The sequence below is a fragment of the Centruroides sculpturatus genome, unplaced genomic scaffold (assembly GCF_000671375.1).
Source record: "Centruroides sculpturatus isolate CEXI.00-Female unplaced genomic scaffold, Cexi_2.0 scaffold105, whole genome shotgun sequence".
In the NCBI taxonomy this organism is placed as follows: Eukaryota; Metazoa; Arthropoda; class Arachnida; order Scorpiones; family Buthidae; genus Centruroides; species Centruroides sculpturatus.
This window is the reverse complement of record NW_019384622.1, coordinates 813,996-839,145: the sequence shown is the minus strand read 5'-3', so window position 1 is coordinate 839,145 and position 25,150 is coordinate 813,996. Positions and strand designations below refer to the sequence as shown.

The following is a 25,150-nucleotide window of genomic DNA, read 5'->3' as shown; positions in this document are numbered from 1 at the left end:
TTTATTCCCACTTTTATCCCCTCTTTATAACAATCATCATAAAAAAGAGTAGAAACATACCTGAGATCAAGTACTTAGCCAATTTTTTTAAAAGATGGACTTAAAAATGGCTATTCCTCAATTTTTTTTTAATTATAACAACAGAAATCTGCAAACAAATTCACTTTCTTCTATAAATTAACAATTTTATCTATAAAAACAAACAATGTATTTTGTTGCATTGTTTGTTTTTGTAAAAAAAAAAAATTGTTTGATATATAGTTGAACCCTGTTTATACATTTCTCAGTCATACACTTTTTACAATTACATGTTAAATATTTTCTGTATACTTTCTCCATTATAAAACATTTTAGTTATATATTTTTCATTTATATGATTCTGCATTTAAACATCATATTTTTTGGTATCCTATAGCACTTTTCCTCACTTTTGTATTATTCACTTTGAAATAGAAAAATTTAAAGCAATTATTAAAAAAGTGAAAATCAATTTGTATGTATTCAGTTCAGATTATTCCAAACAGAGTGAATACCAGCAAATGTTGCAGGTAAGAGCAAATACCCAGCAAAAATGCAGAGTGAATAATATGTAACATGCGACACTATTTCAGAGAAATTTCCCAATTCAGCAAATCATCAGTCCAACAGGTTGAAAATTTTCACTTTCTATGTTTGTAGTGTAAAGTAATTTTGCTAAGTAAATGAAAATCATCTTCCAGTCTTTCATTCGTTTTCATTATTCATTATCAGCATGAGATAACTTCATTCTTTCATGTGACTGGAGTTTCAACAGAAAAAGACAACTGATGTTACATATCATACTACTACGTAACAAGTCAATCAAAAAAAAAAAAAAACACTTGATCGACTTTTTTAAATGTACATGACTTAACTTCACATTGTTTTACTTTTCCTTTTATAATATTGTTCAAATGTATTATAGGGGAGAGTTGAATAAAACAGTGTACATAGTTGAAAATAGGCATAAAGTCACTATATTTATTTTCCTGTACAATTCTTCCTTTGTTTTCAATTTGGACTATCATCAGTTCTATATTATAGGTGAAACATTTCCACTTTAACAAATAGGTATGATAAAATGGGATAGGAAAACTGATAAAACAGGGCACCCAGAAAAACTTACTAAAAAACTTCCATTTTTAATGCAACTTAAAAGAAACTGTTTTATGTAAAGTCAAAACACTTTTGCTTTATAGTAGGGAATCATTTTTACTATGAAATTAATAAGTTCTAGGGATTTATTAATTTCATCACAAGTATAGATGTTTCATCTTCTTGTTCCAGATTGGATCAACTTATCAACTCTGGATGACCTGACCTGCTTCTGGGTCAAACTTTCTTAATTTGTAACTCCACTGTCATCAGTGGAACATTATATTCCTAGAAAGCCTTCAGATAACTCATGTTTCTTATTTTCACCAGTGAATAGCTCTCTCCCGCCAACAGGCATTATAGCTGCGTTGGCCCTCCAAATAGTAAGTTATTGACACTGTCTTAAGGTTTTTGTAAGATGTTACGTCTGAGGGACCCACCTCTCTCTTTCATACTCACTTCTGATCAAGACTGTCTTTGACATACCTCTGATTTTAAAAAACAATATAAACTAGCAACAGATGCATTATGTATGACAAAATACTAATGAGATATCATACTCACTTCTGATCAAGACTGTCTTTGACATACCTCTGATTTTAAAAAACAATATAAACTAGCAACAGATGCATTATGTATGACAAAATACTAATGAGATATCAACATCGTGGGATATCTCATTTTATTAAATTAACCGCTAATTTATAAAAATTTATAACACTAGATATATACACTGTCAGACAACATTAAAATTTTTTTTATAGTGCAAGTATTTTCAACAATACACAATCATCATTATCAGGCTAACAAATATAGAATGAAATGTTACTATGTGCAGGGAGCCTATAACATTCTCAAATTCATTAAAATACTAAAAAATTACAGTCTGTCGGTGTTAAAACACTTTTTATTAACACAAGTATTTTTGACATTTTTATCAATGTCATCTTCAGGTATAAAATATAGTTTTAGAACAATTCAATTTTAAAAAAAGGAAAATTACATATTTAAAATGAAAAATGTGTTTTGGAATATAATGTTAAATAAATTAAAACTAACATAAATAAATAAATGCACATAGAGACAAATTAGTATGGAAAAATAATAAAATTAAAAAGTAAATAAATAAATAAACATGCACATAGAGATAAATTTGCAGGAAAATGATAAAACAAAATTATAAATAATAAAAATAAATAATATAAATAAATTATAATAAATAAAAGTCATGCAATATGAGAATGACATTGTTTTAATGTTTGAATGTTTACATTCAAAAGGGAGGGTTATAAAATTTGATAGTTGTTGAAGAGATATTTGATCCTTTTTTTCTGACAATGTTATTTTAATGGTTAGGTGACGATTTTATATAAAATATGTCGAAAGTTTATGAGAGTAGGGAAAAAATTGGTTTACACACAGCTCGGATCTCACAAATATATACTTAAACCATGTGTTATAATCATATCAATATGACAAATATTCACTTCTTTAAACAATAAACACATTTAAAAATAATTTTTGTCACATGCATTAGTTAATTAGAGAAAAATCAATCAGTTAATTAGAAGAAATTATTATTTAACAGAATTTTGTATTTTATATTTATATAAATTAAATTTACATTACCTATTATCAAGAGGTGTTTTATGATTACCATCTTTTTCTATGGGAGTAATAAGATGTGGTACATTAAATGAATGACTTTCTAAATAATCCAATCGTTTAGATTCTAATGTCCAAAATAAAGATGAGATAAAAGAATATATATCACTTTCTAAATGGCTGCAGTTATCAAAATTTTCATACAAAATAAAATTTGGTTTAATGCAACTTTCAGATTCTTGAGTTTCGGCTTCTATGACATCTTTGTCATCATCAATGATTGAGAAAGTCATTTCATCTTTTTCATCCTGTTTCATCCATTCATCCCTTCTTAAATTTTCTTTAGTTCTTTTAAATTTTATAGAACTTTCTGAGAAAGGAGACAATCTACTAGATGTTTCAAATTCAGTCTCATGAAATGATCTGCTAAGAGAATTTGGATTACTGTCAGACATAAAAATACCATTCATGAATGTTCCAAATTGTGATGTTTTCATTATTGGTTTTTCTAAATTAATATCACAGCTAGCTGTTACATTACTTTTTACAGTTGATGCAATATTTTTAGACTGAAGGAAACATTTACTTTTTGCAGAGGAAGTTGTACAAATATCAGTAGAACGCATTCCAAAAAGAAGGCATTGAGAATCAAATAAAGTACTAGAATATTTTTCACATAAACTATTATGACATTTCCATAGTGTCTCTAAATCTTCTTTATAATTGCATTTACCTAAGGAAAAAATTCATAAAATAAAAATATTATAATGAAAGAATAAAAAATGATTAATGAGATACAAAATGCTTAAAAAAATTATTCAAATTAATTAGTAAATTTAATTTTCAGCAATTACTTAATATTTTATAAAATAAAAAATGCAATATTTGTAACATTATAACAATTTAAGTTTAAAAAACATACATTATTTAATATTATTCTTTTCAGAAATCTGACTTTTATATATTTCATTACTATTACAAGATATGATAATTAAAAGAAGATATCAGAATTTTAAATACATGAAAATTTGTTTATAACACTAAATGATTGAAATGAAACAATATAAAAAAATAAAAACTGTAAAATCTATTAATAATTAAAAAGATTTTTTCCAAGATTCTGATGTTTCATCATTCTTATAATCCAAAATTTACTGTTGATAAAATATTTTTTCTATTTCTACTCATACTGATATATTGATTTTTAGACTATCGTAAACAGTTTTATCAAATATGCTAAAGTTGTATCTTTAACAAACAAATTGTCCAAGGTGTAATAGATAAGACATTTAACAAAATAATATAAAGATATAAGATGTCCCAAGGTGATCATATCAGATAGCAAAAACCTGAGATGATGTAATGTAATAACATAATTTTTTAAAACACAATCAGATATAAAAATAAATATTTACAAAAATTACATATTTACATTCAAATTACAATTAAATTACAAATTACATAAAATTACATTCAATAATATATATCAGTAATATTTTGTAAAAACGAAAGTGTTTATTACAAAAATTTTGTGTTATTACTTTGTTATATATACAGAGGTCATTCTGAAAAATTTTAAATATTGCCAACCATATCACTAGTTTTAAATTTTTTTTGTCACTTCAACTTATTTATTGCCATCAGTTTTATTTACTAATTAACGTAGGCACTAGTAGTCTTATCAGTTTGGTGTCTGGAAGGCAAAAGTAACATGTTAAGCTGTCACTTACAAGGAGAGGGCCAGACATTCCGTTCTCCAATTCAAACGTCTGGCCCTCTCTGTTAGCAATAGGAATTATTCTTGAATAATTTTTTAATGAATAATTCAGAATAACATTTGATTACCATACTTAAACAGTATTTCACATGTTCTGTCATGTCAAAATTTTTGTTTTAGTTTATTGGAAAAAAATCAAAGCAAAAAATAGTCACCCCAAAAAATTCCCCAAATTTTCTGTCAGTCAATAAAAAAATCCCCAATCTAGATACATCGGGTGGCATTGCACGAAAACTGCCTTCAGTTATCAATGTCATTTCCTACTTTTCTACACAAATTTTCCACGATGTCGTGAAATTGTTAGGTTTGTGGTGTATAGGAACTACCATTCTACTATTTTCCTAAGTGTGTTTTGTAATTCATTTCACACTAAATGTCAAAATAAGACTGCAGACTAGGGTTTTTATCACCACTTGCTATCACTAGTATTATATTTTTATTGCAACTTTAATAAAACTATCACAAAGTGGTGATTTTGGCACTTTGCAGCATGATCCCTATATATATATATATATACTGAAAATCCAGAAATGCAGTATATATACATAAACTATTAATTTAATAATCAATTCAAGAACATTGTTTGTAACTAATTAAACTTCTGAGATTATTAAATCTAATGAAACATATTGAACAAACATATTAATAATAGCACTTTTTAGAAAGAATAATTATGTTTCTATTGTCTTTTATTACTGATTTTGAGTGTGTATGTTTTTATAAAAACAAAATTTCATAATTATGAATGATGTTTAGTGTTTCTATTATAATTAATATTTAAAAAAAATTAAAAATTATATGAATTTATTGCTAAATATTATTATTATATTAATAAAGTGCTTCTTAATAAAGTTCAAGTGCTTTTAGACTTGCATCATAGATGCAAGTCTAAAAGCACTTGAACTTATTTTTCATGTTTATTTTGTTATTCTCCATGAAAAAATATATTTTTTTGTAAATAATATCCAAGTTATTATTATGCATAAAGTTTAATAAAATATATACCTATTGTTATTAGACCTAGAATTTTACGATGACTTTGAAAATCACCCCAACTATTACTTTCTACTGAATAATTCTTTTTATATCTAAGCCAGATTTCTCTTGAATTTTCTGCTAGTTGTATTGTAATATGTTGAATTCGAGAAATTTTCTTGTATATTTTGCTGAATTTCTTTTTATCGATTTGTGTTCCTATAAAGATTAAAAATAATATAACTAAAATGTAAATTATTAAATTTAATTTTTATTAGTAATTCTTTATTTACCTATTATTATTTATAGTATAAAAAATATAAATTTTATTATGTAAGAAAACTTCAAGTAATCAACTGCTCACCTATTGGTTTCACAATTATAAGTAAACATCGATGATGATCAACTCTCTGATTATAGTCTGGATGACTCATTGTTGAACAAAGAATTATGTTACAAAATCAATAAATAATTTGGTATTATTATCTTCTTAATTAAGAGATTCCTAAAATAATTAAAATGTTAAAGTTGTATAATATGCAAACTTATTAAAAGAAAATATATTCATTACATTTGTTTGAAAATTAAACTTTATATTAAATATTGATATATACTGATTAATATAGCAAAGGAAAATAAACTTTTAACTTTGTTCTTTTTTACATGCTGTTTAGAATTAACCTTGAAAATTTCTCTTTTTAAATACAAAGTTTCAGATTAAAATTTAAGATTATCTTTAAATATTCAATTTTAATTTTACACACATTTAATATTTTAAAAAGGCATTCTTCTTTGACACCCTCTTAATAATATTAAAAATCAAACTCTTCAAATTAAAGGAATTTTAGATGAAAACCAGATAAGAATATTTAATATTAATTAAAATATATATCATTAATTAATTATTTATTTATTTACACTTAAAGACAAAGGATTTCCTTTGTCTTTGAGACAATTACTTGTTAATAATAATATAAAAGAAAAATTATATAATTATTCTGTTATTCTTCTACATATTATTATTTGATATAAATGTAGTAATAAATGTCAAACGATAAAAACTCAAATTTTTCCAAGTTATATTTATAATATGAAAATTATGAGTTTGCTTTAAACCAGGGGTGGCCAACCTTTTCAGAAGGTGGGCCAAATTTCAGAAATAATATTTCCTGCCAGGCCACGCACCTATTTTTATTATTATTATTTTTTTTAATTAAAGTAAACAAGCAAGCGTGCTACAGCTTCAACCACATCGTCACTTTCCAGTAGGTGAGATCGTGGTCAAACACTTGCCTGGTTTAATGTAAAAAAACACAAAAAATAGGTATACAGTATTTATTTTTTTGAAGAAAATAAAACATAACCGAGAATCAAACATATTTATTAGACAATTTAAAAATATTTAAAAGTGTGATATCTGACTTTGTTTTACAGAACTAAGTGCATCAAAATTGATCTCCACTGATGATGTCGCTACACGCAAACAGTTTTCCAAATGAACATCAGTAATTCGATCTCACTTGTGATTTGATGTACTTCATGCGACTAAAAAGCTGTTCACACGCATAAGTGTTTCCACATAGCGAAACCATCGACAGAGCATATTTGTAAAACTCAGGATATTTATCCTTGTCCAAATACGTTTCACAGAACTCTTCCAAACCAACTTGACGAAATTTCTCCAACGTTTCAGGGTTTACTTACTTATAGAATCGATATGGTAGACAGGCTACTTGGTTAAAGTAGTTTGAACTGTAATTATAAAATATGCTAAATATGTATTTTAACGTCGATTGCAAAATCTCTCCAGATGCATTGGCGATAATAAAACGAAACTACAGAATAACACGGAACTTTGTCAAGCTGGACTGAAAGTAGTTATGAGTATGAGCCCGATAGCATTGTGAGCTTCCCGAAAACGCCGAAGACCACAGAACATATATAGCTGAGGTCTCATATTAAATTTTATCAACACCTAGCGTCGGACAAAAAACTAAGTAACCTTGAGTGTCAAATAGCGGGATATTTGAAATACTCGTAGCTAAAAATCTATGAATTTTTCCAAAATAAGAGATATTTCAAATTTCTGTTAGCTATAATTTAAAAATACATAATAGGAATAACTCATGACGTAATGTTCTTTTGGTGATATGTACAATAAAGTTAACATTTACGTTCATTTGCCCTAGCTCCATGGGCCGCAACATGACTCCAGGCGGGCCGCATGCGGCCCGCGGGCCTCGTGTTGGCCACCCCTGCTTTAAACTTTAAAGTAGAAAACTTTGGTTATGGTGATGTAAGCAGCTAGTCTGTGCCAAAAGTTTGCAACCCAATCTGATGTGTTATATAGTTTCATGCATGATATGGCATTTCCTACAAGTTTCAACAGTGAATGTCTTTTAAAATGTTTTTTCTTTAGTTTTTTGTATTTACAACCTAATCTTGTATGTCAGTCATAAATCTTCCATCTCTCCAAAGAGGCATCCCCAAGCAAGCCAGCAATTTGTTGCAGTTCTGTCAACATGATCCTAGCTAAATCACTACTGTGCCTGTAATGGAGCATCTTCTGTACTCAGGATTGCCTGAAGATGTCTGTGTTTTTTATGTACTATGTTAGATCCAGGACTATGTTAGATCCAGGTCAATGGTGTATCATATTCAGTGACAGGATTTAATCTTGGAGAGCCAAATTGAATGGATAAAAAAATTTTAATACGAATTCAATAAAATCCCACCTTATGTGACTGTGAATTTATAAGTAATATAGAAATAGAAGACAACACAACACAAATAAAAACATAAATTTTAATTAGGAAAAGATTTTTAGAACATTTTCTAGGTTTTTGTTTTCCTATTTCTTTGGAGAGTGCCAGGGTGCCTTGACCTCCCTTAGGTACACCACTGATCATGCTGTTTTTATTTGCAAGGGTTACAGCTTTGTGTAATTGTGATATTTTTTGTTTTCTGTAGAAAAACTCTGTCTGTGTTTGTTTGTAATGAAGATTTATAATTTTTTTTTTTTTTTATTTTCTTTACAAATGGAAATGTCATATATGACAAAATATTTCCACTTCCTGATTAACAGTAACCCAGATACATAAAATATAATATATAAAAATACAAATGTAAATAGAAAATAAAGAAAACATTTGAAAATAAAATGATAACAGTAGGACAAAAAATATTAAACACTAAAAATTATAAACATTTACAAATGCATTTAAAATAACTAAATCTTCATATCTGTAAGGTTTTATCCTCCCTCTTTATAAGGAAGAGCCTTTCTAAAGAGGACTTGGGATAGTATTTGTTGTCATAAATATTGTTCATGTTTTCCTTTGGAGTTGTTCTAGTTCTGTGTGTGTTCAATATATAAGTCCAAATAAATACCAGATGACTGGTATAACTGTAAATTTTCCCCATCACTATACAGTCGACCCCCCTATAAGATATAGATACGTTCCAATTTATTAGGAATCCGATTTCTTACAAGTCGTCCCAATCACAGCACGACACGTGTCAAGTTTACAGACTACGGCTGATTGAAAGGTTTTCTTCCATAAAATTAATCGATTCTACACTAATCCGACTCAACATTTCCAAAATACGTATATTTTTTCGTAGTTTTATAGGAATCATAATTATAAGGACCGTAATTATAGGGGGGTCGACTGTACAGCACAATTTGAAAATCTGATGCAAACTCAAAAAGTACAAAGGGTGCTTTATTTATGAAGGTCTTCATTTATGGTTCTGTGCTTGTATTTAAAATTTTATTTTGTTTACTGAAAATAAGATATCAATTTTCTTTTGATTTCAAGATGTCATCTAAAAATGCATGTGCTGTTATCATTAGTGAAATTTTGTGTCATATTTTGTATTTCTTAGTAAAATAGTATACTAAGTAGAACTTTTGTCTCCATATTTTAACCGTGTACCATAGAAACTGAAAAATTTGGCATTTACAATTAACCCATCCCAAAAGCAGAGGAAGGAATAATTGTAAATGACACTTATAAATACAAATTTGACAATATTTATAATGATAGTCAAGAATAGATCTATTTAACTATTAGCATCTGATATAGGCTTTTATTTCAGAATGCTTCATACATATGTAAAAATGGAATCCCTTATAAAAATTTAATATTTTGTCTCTAGTTAAAATCCAATTGGCTTTTATTTTATTTTATCATTTATTCTTTGTTATTTTATCTTGTGAGGTATAGCCTAAAGCCTTTCAGGCAAACTACATGTATATTTCAAGTTTCAAACCTGATTATGATCATTTGAGACAGTTGAAAATGTTAGTTTGTTTATTAATATGTATGATTTGCTGAATTTTTGGTGTTGATATGTTAATTTAAACTTTATATAGTTTTATGAGATGTTTATTGATAATATAATTTATTACATACAGAATTTTACATATTAAATTTCAAAAATATTCATATCATACTTTTTAATTTTTGTTACTAGCAAGATGTTGGAAAATGACATAATATACTGCATTTTATTTGAAAATATTACTTACTAATAATATGTTCTGATTAGAAACTATTAACTACCCGTCATTAACTGATACTGTTGAGATTATCTAATAACTTTTTATACCATGAATGTATTTTTGGATTTAATTAAATTCATGATACATAAACTTTAAATTCATGATGCTAAAATTTTTAATTAATGATGACATTTTTCTTGACTAGTGACTCCACTTCATATCATAAGATACCACCACTAATAAACTTCAAGAAATCAATATTTATTATTTGATAAAACATTTTTCAAGATGATTTACATCTCTTAACAACATTAACCATTTTAATGTAAAATACAAAACAATTCTATGCTTTATCCTCCTCAAAATATCCGATAGCAGTGGTCTTATTTACAATAATGATTGAATGAATTGTTATATAAATATCAATAGAAACTTTCTCCCATATGATTCTGTTGATTTTATAATATTTATTATTAGTGTTGATAAAGACATTTAATTATGTATAGTCTACAGTACTCACCAACTGGTAATATCTAATCATTACAAGCAAGTGGTTGAGTGTATTTATTGAGTCCTGCTAATTATAATTATTATCCTAAATGTTTTTAGATCTAATTTATTATTATTGTGATGTGATACAGTATTTTTCAAAAATATTTGTCATAACAACAAAAGATAGAAAGATTAAAAAAAAATATTCTCAAGAAATATTTATCTAAAAGATGTGTCAATATATCACAATATTTATTTATAGAAAATTAATCTGTTATAATAAAACATACAGTATGATTTATTAATTAATATATATTTTTAATACAATTAACGAAAGTTTAATTTAATGTGAACTGGATTAAAAATAATTTAAATTTGTGAAATAAACAGAGTTTTGACACATTTTAATACAGGTATACCTTGACTTACGTCGATTCGAGTTACGTCGTTCTTGATTATACGTCATTTGTCAAAAAAGTATATGGAAAAATAAAAATCAAGTTTAAGTCATTTTATTCGACTTTACGTCTGTCTGCCACAAATATTGAAGTCGTAATATCAGTAGAAAAGCGTTTAAAGCACATAAAATCATATTAAAATATATACAAGTATTTACTGTATTTAAAGTACATGCATTCGTAAATTTAGATTACTTTTTTCTGTACTATATTAAAAACTAAAATTTATTTGTTTGTAAGCTTAAAATAGATCCTTATTAACCATATATTATTAGAAATGCATTAATAAATAAAATAGAGAACCGGGAATGGTAATTTATGGTTTAGCCTAGTGACAAGTAGATTCAGAGACAAGTAAATTCGACTTACGTCATCTCTCCTGGAACCAATTACCGACGTAAGGCAAGGTATACCTGTATTACACAACCATTGGTGGATTAAGTCCTTCCAGGGTCCTTAGGCAGAGAAGATTGGGACCTCTACATAATTTTACTTCATCAAAAACTAACAACAACTAACTGTAACTACAGATTTATTTATAAATATGATATACAATTGCAACAGTATAGTTGCTTTTTTTTTGACTAATCACCCCACTAGATTTAGAACCCCACTAGGTACATGCTTCATATGCAAAGTAAGAAATTGGGCACTCCATATAATGAATACAAATATTCAATTTACAATGTTTTAAAATGTAATATAATGAGTGTTTCTGTTGAATTTTCTTCTAAAGTGAATTCAGAGATTCAAAAATGTAAAATAATAAATTATAGTTAATTTCTACATAATTGTATATAAATATTCATTATACATAATGAAATATAATTTAATATATATTGTAAAAATTTTAAATATAAAAATGTTTTACATATAAGATAATTCTCTATTTAAACATTTTAAAAATTTAGTATTTTTGTTGTTATAAAATTTATATTATTTCTTTAATTTCAAAACAAAATAATCTATNATAACTTTTCAGAATGTTTTTTTTTTCCATGATTTCCTGTATATAGCTTTAGACAAACCTTGTTCTTTTTGCAAACAGCACCATGTGATTTATTGACTTTTGACATTTTGAATGATTAGAACTATTTTCAAGTGAAATTGATATTCATTTGGACTAAATTTGAAATGCAGTAAAAAAATAATAAAATGTACAGGATTGATTTGTTTGGCAAGTTATGGAAGTATAGTTATGGTACTTCATGACAACACGAGTACAATGTACTGTTCTCCAAAATCAGTAGTCCAGGATATAAAATGCCTAACTCATTTCTTAGAAATATATTGTGATAAATACAAGATAAATTTTTTAATAATGTGTACTTTAATCATAAATTATATAATCTCTATAAAATTCTATTTAGATTTTCCAAATGACCTTGAAGATCATATCACCAAAGAAAACTACAAAAATGATAGCAAACTTTTTTCCAAGGATAAATCAAAATTAAATAGGAAATTTAGTAATTCCAAACCACAGGTCATACATTTAATTAGAGTATATCAAGACACTATAAACACTTTTCTCACTTGTGTGAAAGGTGTGTTTAGTGACTTGATTTACTGGTGAAGTACCAGCTTCAAAAACAATTTAATTTAAATAATTAATAAAATAACAAATTTATTTTATTAATGCTTACAAATTTTACTTTATTTAACTGTTTAATCTACATCAGAAAAATAAACTATTTAAGTGAAAAGAAACTAATAATATGATTATAAAAAACAAATATATCATTTAATGTGAAATCTGTTGTTTATTTGATGATAATTTTTCTGAGATTCATAATTTAAGACTTCACAACAGTTTTAGGACCTGCATTCACACTATTTATGCAAAATTTTGAAATCTATCAAATATTTTTTATTTTATAAAATTTACTACTTTCTAAACATTCAATAGGGATACCTTAAAATTGTTGTATGGATTATAGGTTCACCATTGCTGAACTAGGATAATTTAATCCAGGTTAATTCCTATAATATTTGGAAATAACACACAAGATAAACGCTTTTAAAATATTAAAATAGCTATATTTATAGAAATTGAGAAAAATTTATCACAAATTCTTCCATAATGAAATTTTTAATGTCAAATTATTTTATAATAACTTTATATATCAATAATTAATTTCTGTATGAATATTTATCTAACTTTCATAATAAATAAATTTTTTAAAAATAAAATTGTTTATTTTTAAAAAGTTTATTTACTAACTTCTTAAAATAAAACTATTTTTATCTTCAAATACTACAATTTTCAATATTGTCCCCGTAAATCTTTAAAAAGCAAGAAATCAAATAGAATCAATTCAATTAATTAAAATATCTGTAACTGTAAGACAGATAATAGTAAAGGCTTATCACACCAATGATAATGGTCACAAACGCTCAAGAATCAAAGTAAAAACATTTAATAAAACAAAAAGGGGTGTACAATAAGATGATTACATAAGTATAAAAACCATAAAAATCAAAAATGCATTTTGGACTATTTTCCAATAGAAACATAGTCCCTCATCAGTTGGTATTAACGAGAAGTCTTAGTATACTTAAAAATTACACAAGGTGAAAAAAAATTAAATTTAAAATTAAACTTAAACTATGCCTAAAGCTATACAATATAAAGATGAAAACATTGCCACGACTGTATGAGCAGTAAGCATTATCAATGTAGACAGGAGTAATATTTCTTCCTAATGTTGCATGGTAATGTGACAAACAGGATGCTGATACAAAAATAGTTATGAGTTAGCCAAAATATTGGTTAACAGTTATGAACTAATGTTATACAGTTTAAATTATATATATATATAAAAAACAGTAGGACAACAGAGTTGCAGGTTCAGACATTTCTACAAGATGCAGGGAGTGGTTACAAAAGAGGTGTGTTACCTTACACATCTGGAGCACAAGTGGTGACAACATATGATGCAGCAGATGTCATTGTTAATTTTATGTATTTCATCCTTTACAGTCATGGCAATGTTTTCATCTTTATATTGTATAGCTTTAGGCATAGTTTTAAGTTTAATTTTAAATTTAATTTTTTTTCACTTTGTATAATTTTTAAGTATACTAAGACCTCTCGTTAATACCAACTGACGAGGGACTATCTTTCTATTGGAAAATAGTCTGAAATGAATTTTGGATTTTTACAGTTTTTATACTTATGTAATCATCTTATTGTGCACCCCTTTTTGTTTTATTAAATGTTTTTACTTTGATTCTTGAGCATTTGTGACCATTATCATTGGTGTGATAAGCCCTTACTATTTATCTGTTTTACGGTTATAGATATTTTAATTAATTGAATTATACTTAGGGCTAAATGCAATTTCTGTAATAAGAATCAATTCAGTTATAAAAGCTAATCTCTACCAAAAAAATGTTTGTCCTCTCTTTCTATTCTTCTTTTTTCATACTTTTATTTTCAGTATAATTAAGATTTAATTAATTAAAATTAACATTATCATAGAATTTTAATTTCATATTATTTAAAAAAATACAGTACTTAAAAATTACTTATGTATAATATATACAAGCTAATATTTAAATATTAGCATTTAATAAAAATTGTATTTTTAATTGTGTGTGTCTATATTTACATACATATAATAGATATACTGTATATTATAATGTAATTTGTTTATTTTAAATTACACATAATAAAATAATAAGATATGTTGATCAGAATAAGTCATTATTTGTATAGAATTAATAGAAGAAAGAATTATTTAAATAAAATGAATATGAAAGCAGTAGTGTAAATAAATACAGTACAAAGCTTGCAAGGCCTGGAGTGCAAGCAGCTCCCAGCAAAGAGGGGGTCGAATATCTAGTAAAATTCCTTTGAATGGTTGTATTTCATGCTAAAGTATAACCAAGAAGTTGGTCCCAACTTTTTAGTTATATTATAGCATGAAAGACATGTAAGTGTAAGAAGAAATAACCAAAGCTATAGGAATTGATCCTTTTGTGTTTTATTTAATTTAGCATAGTATTGTATGATGACAGCTATTTAATACAATAATTATTAATTAAAAGACAATATATGTGTAATTATAAATAAGTTTTTAAAACAACATCGCTTGTTTGTTGCAAAAATTCATTCAATTATATTTTAAATATTTTTATAACTTCCAATCTATTATCAAAATTTATGAACAATTAAAATAATAGGTTTTTAAACATCAAATTTAAAAGTAATAATACAACATTTATTAAATTTAACTGAGTAAAATTAAAAATTAATATTAAAATTTGTTTTAAAAACCATTATAGTTCAATTGTTCAAACCTCTAATAATGTACTGCAATCCAAAAAATATTTTAGTAGTAACTAAAACCAACTTCTTATATTTAATTTTATCATTTAATTAGTAGTAGTAATCAGAGTTTTTCCAATATGAAAAACACAGATTTTACTTCTCAATCTTTTATTTTTTTTAAAAGAAGATATAATTAACAAATTCTAAAAGTTAAAAAAAAAAATTCTGTTTACACTGTTTACAAAACACATGTTGTCAAGAACAAGTAAAACAAATTTTAATTAAAATACTGAGAACTGTTCAAATTAGAATATATTTAAAATAATCTTTTAGTCAAATTTTTTTCTAAATATACAACATAAAAAATATATATAAAGTATTTTGAACAGCAATATTTAACTATAAATATAAACAAAAATTGTTAATTTTTTCTTACTAATCCAAATTAAATATTTAATTATAACATAAGTAATCATAGCATATTCCAGGCTCTTTCAAGAAAAGACCTGTTTGAATTATTGTTTTTCATCATTGGAATTGTCACCAAGAATAAATGTTCTCTCTTTTTCTTACAATTTTTTAATACAGATATTTCTATAAAACATTCATTGATCCTTTCATTACAAAATATTATAATTTATAATAAATTTAATAAGCATTGTTCAAAATTTAAACGAAAAACTACTTTATGATACCATTGTGAATTTTTTTTTTTGACAACAATATAGAAATTCTTTTAAATAGGATGTTTATTGTCAAGTAATAAAATTAAACAAAAATGGCTAAAATCTTAAAAGCACGGCATGTATTTACATCTTTGCACGTACATACAGTACACCTTTGAAAATGACCAAACTATAATTTATCATCATTAGCAAAATGTTATTTTATATTTTTTTTATTGGAAGCAATCCAATTTTTTTTATGTAACCAATAAGGCTTCTTACAATAAATAAAAACATAATTTATTATTGTGTGTATACTATAATAAATTCTCCAATAGAAGGATTTCCTGCAAGAAATTCCGCATAACAAATTTTTCTCCATTGGATTTAATATTGTGTTTAGTGCATTTATTTTAAATGATGTTTATTTTAACCATATCTCTTTTTTTTTTCTTCTTCTTTTTAAATTTTTGACAAAACAAATATATGAGCAAAGTAACACAATAATTTCACTTTTATAGTCAATGCCATTCAACTGAAATGAGTAATTCAAAAGTATAAAAAGTAATAAATAAAACAAGAATAAATTTTTTAAAATTTTATATATACAGTTTTCTAGAAAATTTTCTTCTGGAAAAAAATTTCTAGAAATTATTCCAGAAAAAGTAAAGTTGAAAGAAACGTTTTTACTATTTATCTGTTTTACGGTTATAGATATTTTAATTAATTGAATTATACTTAGGGCTAAATGCAATTTCTGTAATAAGAATCAATTCAGTTATAAAAGCTAATCTCTACCAAAAAAATGTTTGTCCTCTCTTTCTATTCTTCTTTTTTCATACTTTTATTTTCAGTATAATTAAGATTTAATTAATTAAAATTAACATTATCATAGAATTTTAATTTCATATTATTTAAAAAAATACAGTACTTAAAAATTACTTATGTATAATATATACAAGCTAATATTTAAATATTAGCATTTAATAAAAATTGTATTTTTAATTGTGTGTGTCTATATTTACATACATATAATAGATATACTGTATATTATAATGTAATTTGTTTATTTTAAATTACACATAATAAAATAATAAGATATGTTGATCAGAATAAGTCATTATTTGTATAGAATTAATAGAAGAAAGAATTATTTAAATAAAATGAATATGAAAGCAGTAGTGTAAATAAATACAGTACAAAGCTTGCAAGGCCTGGAGTGCAAGCAGCTCCCAGCAAAGAGGGGGTCGAATATCTAGTAAAATTCCTTTGAATGGTTGTATTTCATGCTAAAGTATAACCAAGAAGTTGGTCCCAACTTTTTAGTTATATTATAGCATGAAAGACATGTAAGTGTAAGAAGAAATAACCAAAGCTATAGGAATTGATCCTTTTGTGTTTTATTTAATTTAGCATAGTATTGTATGATGACAGCTATTTAATACAATAATTATTAATTAAAAGAACAATATATGTGTAATTATAAATAAGTTTTTAAAACAACATCGCTTGTTTGTTGCAAAAATTCATTCAATTATATTTTAAATATTTTTATAACTTCCAATCTATTATCAAAATTTATGAACAATTAAAATAATAGGTTTTTAAACATCAAATTTAAAAGTAATAATACAACATTTATTAAATTTAACTGAGTAAAATTAAAAATTAATATTAAAATTTGTTTTAAAAACCATTATAGTTCAATTGTTCAAACCTCTAATAATGTACTGCAATCCAAAAAATATTTTAGTAGTAACTAAAACCAACTTCTTATATTTAATTTTATCATTTAATTAGTAGTAGTAATCAGAGTTTTTCCAATATGAAAAACACAGATTTTACTTCTCAATCTTTTATTTTTTTTAAAAGAAGATATAATTAACAAATTCTAAAAGTTAAAAAAAAAAAATTCTGTTTACACTGTTTACAAAACACATGTTGTCAAGAACAAGTANCTGTATTTAAAGTACATGCATTCGTAAATTTAGATTACTTTTTTCTGTACTATATTAAAAACTAAAATTTATTTGTTTGTAAGCTTAAAATAGATCCTTATTAACCATATATTATTAGAAATGCATTAATAAATAAAATAGAGAACCGGGAATGGTAATTTATGGTTTAGCCTAGTGACAAGTAGATTCAGAGACAAGTAAATTCGACTTACGTCATCTCTCCTGGAACCAATTACCGACGTAAGGCAAGGTATACCTGTATTACACAACCATTGGTGGATTAAGTCCTTCCAGGGTCCTTAGGCAGAGAAGATTGGGACCTCTACATAATTTTACTTCATCAAAAACTAACAACAACTAACTGTAACTACAGATTTATTTATAAATATGATATACAATTGCAACAGTATAGTTGCTTTTTTTTTGACTAATCACCCCACTAGATTTAGAACCCCACTAGGTACATGCTTCATATGCAAAGTAAGAAATTGGGCACTCCATATAATGAATACAAATATTCAATTTACAATGTTTTAAAATGTAATATAATGAGTGTTTCTGTTGAATTTTCTTCTAAAGTGAATTCAGAGATTCAAAAATGTAAAATAATAAATTATAGTTAATTTCTACATAATTGTATATAAATATTCATTATACATAATGAAATATAATTTAATATATATTGTAAAAATTTTAAATATAAAAATGTTTTACATATAAGATAATTCTCTATTTAAACATTTTAAAAATTTAGTATTTTTGTTGTTATAAAATTTATATTATTTCTTTAATTTCAAAACAAAATAATCTATTATGTAACTAAGCATGCTTGCATTTGAGACATTAGCATTTATTAAAGTTTTGTGAATGATTATAGTTATTCAAAGGTTCCTAATAGAATTTTTGACATATTAATCAGATAAATAATGTGTAAAATTTTTCAGTTGTGATTTATTATGTTTTAGAAATAAACTAATGTATATATAAGTCACAAAAAATTCATAATTAAAAAAACACACCTTTATATTAATCCATTAACTCAGTGTTTCTCAACCTCTTTTGATCTTTGGCCCTTTTTATGCTTAATATTTTACTGTGGGCCCCATAACATTAGCTTGAGGAAAAATTCGAAAAAAAAAAAAAAACATTAAAAATTCTGCTGAATTTTTTACATACAAAATGGATTTTTAATGAAAATAATTGTAGAATATTTCTTATGAACTACATACATATTTATACATTCATTTTAAAAAGTAAAACATGTAATAAATTTATGTTTACTTTATGAATAAAAACACAATGTACTACAAACATAATTTAAAATATTTACAGAAATCTAATTAGGAAGACTTTAGTAATATTTCTTTATATATCAACTAACAATAATATTGACATTGTGCATGAGAACTGAATTCCTTTGCATAAACACAAGATTTGAAGTCTTCATTTATAAGAAACAAAAGTACCGTATTTACTCTCATATAATACAAGATTTTATTCATTTATCACAGCTTCAAATTCCTAGGTCATCCTACACGTGCATGTGAAAGATTCTTTGAGTTTTTACAAATAATAATGAATAACAATAGGAAAAGCAAAGCTTTTGAATTGAATTCTAGATTGAAATTCCAAAATCACACAGGAGCCCAATATAAGTTTTAATCCATTCCCTCGTGAAAACGGATGATTATTCAGAAATCAGAATTTGGAGAAACTCTTAAGTGTAATTGATGGAGAGTGGATTCAACTGTTAAGAATTGGCAAAAAAAAGGTTCCTGATTGTCCAGCTTTATGTGAACAAATTATATTGTCGATTTTACAGGATTTTTTCTTAAAGTTTAAAATGACAGCAATTTTTGCGGGACAATGTGCACATTTATGTTTATTTGATATTTTACTTGTGATTAAACAAAATAAAATTAGAATCGTATTAATAAATTTAATTTTCTTTATTTTAATCTTTATAGTCACACCTCATTCTATATGCGAGGTCATCTTATATGTGAGTAAATACGGTATGTATTTGTCTGATAACAAATAAAACATTTTAGACTCAAAATTTCCTTATCAAATTTACTTTTGTACTTTATTTAAACATAATAATTTAATAATTTACATACTGAAGTTTAATCATTTTCACATAATTTTAATATTTTATTCTAACTGTGGCCACCAAAAGTTGATTTTTGGCCTGTGGCTCCCTTGAAATGTTCCTTAGTCCCTTGGAGATACAGAATATTTCAAGGTTCAGAAACACTACACATTAACTAATTTCTTACATAAACTAACATTTTCAGTCTATTTTATAGACCATTATCAGTTCCAAACTTAAAATAAACTAATCTTGTTACAATAACTAAAAAGATATTTGAATATTTTTCATTAATAACTGAACAGTCATTAATAGTGAATTTCTTGAAATTAAAAACAGACTCAAAAAGTTTCCTTTATAACCACTATGCAGTGATATGAAATTATTATAATATGAATTTGTTACTTCCTTACAATGCTTTTTCCAACAGTTTGATTTACAATCGCATTTCTCAATGCTAAAATTTCTTGTAACAAATATTCAAAATAAAATTTATTTACTCTCCAAGTTAAGAATAACAAAAACAAACAAGAAAAAAAGAGCCAAAACAAGGATTTAAAGATTTTTGTTTTGAACTGAAAACCGAATTTTTCCACAATGTTTTGAAATCTAATTATGAAGACTTCCATCATTATTCCATAAAATTAATAATAATTAATTTAATGGTTTATCTGTATTATCAAACTGCTATCTTATTACTAATTCAACAGTTGAGTATGGTTATAGTATACCCAATGGGAAATAGTATAGAGTATGTTATAACTGAAAGTGTTATAAGCAAGGTCTGAAAAAACAGAAATTAACTGCATTACAATGCTAAGTACAAAGTGAAAATCATTAAAAAATTAAATGCCCTAAAAAAATCATTGATTTTTGTTTTCTTTCATTACATTGACTGTTGGCAGAAATCTTTTCTTAACATCAAGAGATATACTGTTTGCATGTCTCCAATGCTTACAAAATATCTTTCAAGATGTTCTAACATAGCAAATGCCCCTATGTTGGTACTGAAATCTCAACATCAGCTTCTGTTGCATTATGTTATCTTCACAGTTCTTATTACTATAGTTGTCTGTTAAAGAAATAACTATTGTTAGAATATCATTAATATTGACAAGAATATCAACAGTTAAAAAGTCTTCCAGAATTGTCTGCAAATTAAAATGATTTCTGACTGATTTCCATAATTCCTCAAAATTAGTGTTAGATATAACTGATTCTGAAATGCAGCATTTTGTTCTTTTAATATTGGATTGTTTCTTCAGTTATCTGCTCCTAGGCATATGCAATATAATAATGCCATTTGCTATAACAAATGACAATAACTTAAAATTTGACAATTCCATCTTATTATTTGTAGGGCAGTTATCCATAATCAAGAGCATTTTGTGATTTTTCTGTTGCAGTTCTTGATATCATTTTAACAACCAGACTTCACAGATTTTTATAGTTATCCAAGCTTTAGACTTTGCATAATAATGTCTAACTTTTTTCTTTTGATAATTACATGCTTTGAAAACCATATTGTTTTGCAGTTATTCATACCCAACTTATTCATAACTTTTCAGAATGTTTTTTTTTTCCATGATTTCCTGTATATAGCTTTAGACAAACCTTGTTCTTTTTGCAAACAGCACCATGTGATTTATTGACTTTTGACATTTTGAATGATTAGAACTATTTTCAAGTGAAATTGATATTCATTTGGACTAAATTTGAAATGCAGTAAAAAAATAATAAAATGTACAGGATTGATTTGTTTGGCAAGTTATGGAAGTATAGTTATGGTACTTCATGACAACACGAGTACAATGTACTGTTCTCCAAAATCAGTAGTCCAGGATATAAAATGCCTAACTCATTTCTTAGAAATATATTGTGATAAATACAAGATAAATTTTTTAATAATGTGTACTTTAATCATAAATTATATAATCTCTATAAAATTCTATTTAGATTTTCCAAATGACCTTGAAGATCATATCACCAAAGAAAACTACAAAAATGATAGCAAACTTTTTTCCAAGGATAAATCAAAATTAAATAGGAAATTTAGTAATTCCAAACCACAGGTCATACATTTAATTAGAGTATATCAAGACACTATACACACTTTTCTCACTTGTGTGAAAGGTGTGTTTAGTGACTTGATTTACTGGTGAAGTACCAGCTTCAAAAACAATTTAATTTAAATAATTAATAAAATAACAAATTTATTTTATTAATGCTTACAAATTTTACTTTATTTAACTGTTTAATCTACATCAGAAAAATAAACTATTTAAGTGAAAAGAAACTAATAATATGATTATAAAAAACAAATATATCATTTAATGTGAAATCTGTTGTTTATTTGATGATAATTTTTCTGAGATTCATAATTTAAGACTTCACAACAGTTTTAGGACCTGCATTCACACTATTTATGCAAAATTTTGAAATCTATCAAATATTTTTTATTTTATAAAATTTACTACTTTCTAAACATTCAATAGGGATACCTTAAAATTGTTGTATGGATTATAGGTTCACCATTGCTGAACTAGGATAATTTAATCCAGGTTAATTCCTATAATATTTGGAAATAACACACAAGATAAACGCTTTTAAAATATTAAAATAGCTATATTTATAGAAATTGAGAAAAATTTATCACAAATTCTTCCATAATGAAATTTTTAATGTCAAATTATTTTATAATAACTTTATATATCAATAATTAATTTCTGTATGAATATTTATCTAACTTTCATAATAAATAAATTTTTTAAAAATAAAATTGTTTATTTTTAAAAAGTTTATTTACTAACTTCTTAAAATAAAACTATTTTTATCTTCAAATACTACAATTTTCAATATTGTCCCCGTAAATCTTTAAAAAGCAAGAAATCAAATAGAATCAATTCAATTAATTAAAATATCTGTAACTGTAAGACAGATAATAGTAAAGGCTTATCACACCAATGATAATGGTCACAAACGCTCAAGAATCAAAGTAAAAACATTTAATAAAACAAAAAGGGGTGTACAATAAGATGATTACATAAGTATAAAAACCATAAAAATCGAAAATGCATTTTGGACTATTTTCCAATAGAAACATAGTCCCTCATCAGTTGGTATTAACGAGAAGTCTTAGTATACTTAAAAATTACACAAGGTGAAAAAAAATTAAATTTAAAATTAAACTTAAACTATGCCTAAAGCTATACAATATAAAGATGAAAACATTGCCACGACTGTATGAGCAGTAAGCATTATCAATGTAGACAGGAGTAATATTTCTTCCTAATGTTGCATGGTAATGTGACAAACAGGATGCTGATACAAAAATAGTTATGAGTTAGCCAAAATATTGGTTAACAGTTATGAACTAATGTTATACAGTTTAAATTATATATATATATAAAAAACAGTAGGACAACAGAGTTGCAGGTTCAGACATTTCTACAAGATGCAGGGAGTGGTTACAAAAGAGGTGTGTTACCTTACACATCTGGAGCACAAGTGGTGACAACATATGATGCAGCAGATGTCATTGTTAATTTTATGTATTTCATCCTTTACAGTCATGGCAATGTTTTCATCTTTATATTGTATAGCTTTAGGCATAGTTTTAAGTTTAATTTTAAATTTAATTTTTTTTCACTTTGTATAATTTTTAAGTATACTAAGACCTCTCGTTAATACCAACTGACGAGGGACTATCTTTCTATTGGAAAATAGTCTGAAATGAATTTTGGATTTTTACAGTTTTTATACTTATGTAATTATCTTATTGTGCACCCCTTTTTGTTTTATTAAATGTTTTTACTTTGATTCTTGAGCATTTGTGACCATTATCATTGGTGTGATAAGCCCTTACTATTTATCTGTTTTACGGTTATAGATATTTTAATTAATTGAATTATACTTAGGGCTAAATGCAATTTCTGTAATAAGAATCAATTCAGTTATAAAAGCTAATCTCTACCAAAAAAATGTTTGTCCTCTCTTTCTATTCTTCTTTTTTCATACTTTTATTTTCAGTATAATTAAGATTTAATTAATTAAAATTAACATTATCATAGAATTTTAATTTCATATTATTTAAAAAAATACAGTACTTAAAAATTACTTATGTATAATATATACAAGCTAATATTTAAATATTAGCATTTAATAAAAATTGTATTTTTAATTGTGTGTGTCTATATTTACATACATATAATAGATATACTGTATATTATAATGTAATTTGTTTATTTTAAATTACACATAATAAAATAATAAGATATGTTGATCAGAATAAGTCATTATTTGTATAGAATTAATAGAAGAAAGAATTATTTAAATAAAATGAATATGAAAGCAGTAGTGTAAATAAATACAGTACAAAGCTTGCAAGGCCTGGAGTGCAAGCAGCTCCCAGCAAAGAGGGGGTCGAATATCTAGTAAAATTCCTTTGAATGGTTGTATTTCATGCTAAAGTATAACCAAGAAGTTGGTCCCAACTTTTTAGTTATATTATAGCATGAAAGACATGTAAGTGTAAGAAGAAATAACCAAAGCTATAGGAATTGATCCTTTTGTGTTTTATTTAATTTAGCATAGTATTGTATGATGACAGCTATTTAATACAATAATTATTAATTAAAAGAACAATATATGTGTAATTATAAATAAGTTTTTAAAACAACATCGCTTGTTTGTTGCAAAAATTCATTCAATTATATTTTAAATATTTTTATAACTTCCAATCTATTATCAAAATTTATGAACAATTAAAATAATAGGTTTTTAAACATCAAATTTAAAAGTAATAATACAACATTTATTAAATTTAACTGAGTAAAATTAAAAATTAATATTAAAATTTGTTTTAAAAACCATTATAGTTCAATTGTTCAAACCTCTAATAATGTACTGCAATCCAAAAAATATTTTAGTAGTAACTAAAACCAACTTCTTATATTTAATTTTATCATTTAATTAGTAGTAGTAATCAGAGTTTTTCCAATATGAAAAACACAGATTTTACTTCTCAATCTTTTATTTTTTTTAAAAGAAGATATAATTAACAAATTCTAAAAGTTAAAAAAAAAAAATTCTGTTTACACTGTTTACAAAACACATGTTGTCAAGAACAAGTAAAACAAATTTTAATTAAAATACTGAGAACTGTTCAAATTAGAATATATTTAAAATAATCTTTTAGTCAAATTTTTTTCTAAATATACAACATAAAAAATA

The 25,150-nt window shown here is 25.1% G+C and overlaps 1 protein-coding gene across 1 annotated transcript in view; it reads right to left on the bottom strand.

Annotated features, from left to right (window-relative positions):
* The window catches only part of LOC111625528 (trafficking protein particle complex subunit 9-like), a 76,990-nt gene that overhangs the window by 50,489 nt on the left and 1,351 nt on the right, over positions 1–25,150 (bottom strand). The window contains exons 2-4 of the mRNA XM_023368690.1: positions 5,835–5,975; positions 5,501–5,689; positions 2,743–3,451 (exon numbers count right to left, since the gene is read on the bottom strand). Coding sequence (XP_023224458.1) covers positions 2,743–3,451; positions 5,501–5,689; positions 5,835–5,904 — 968 coding nt within the window. The 5' untranslated portion in view covers positions 5,905–5,975. The remainder of the gene's footprint in view (positions 1–2,742; positions 3,452–5,500; positions 5,690–5,834; positions 5,976–25,150) is intronic.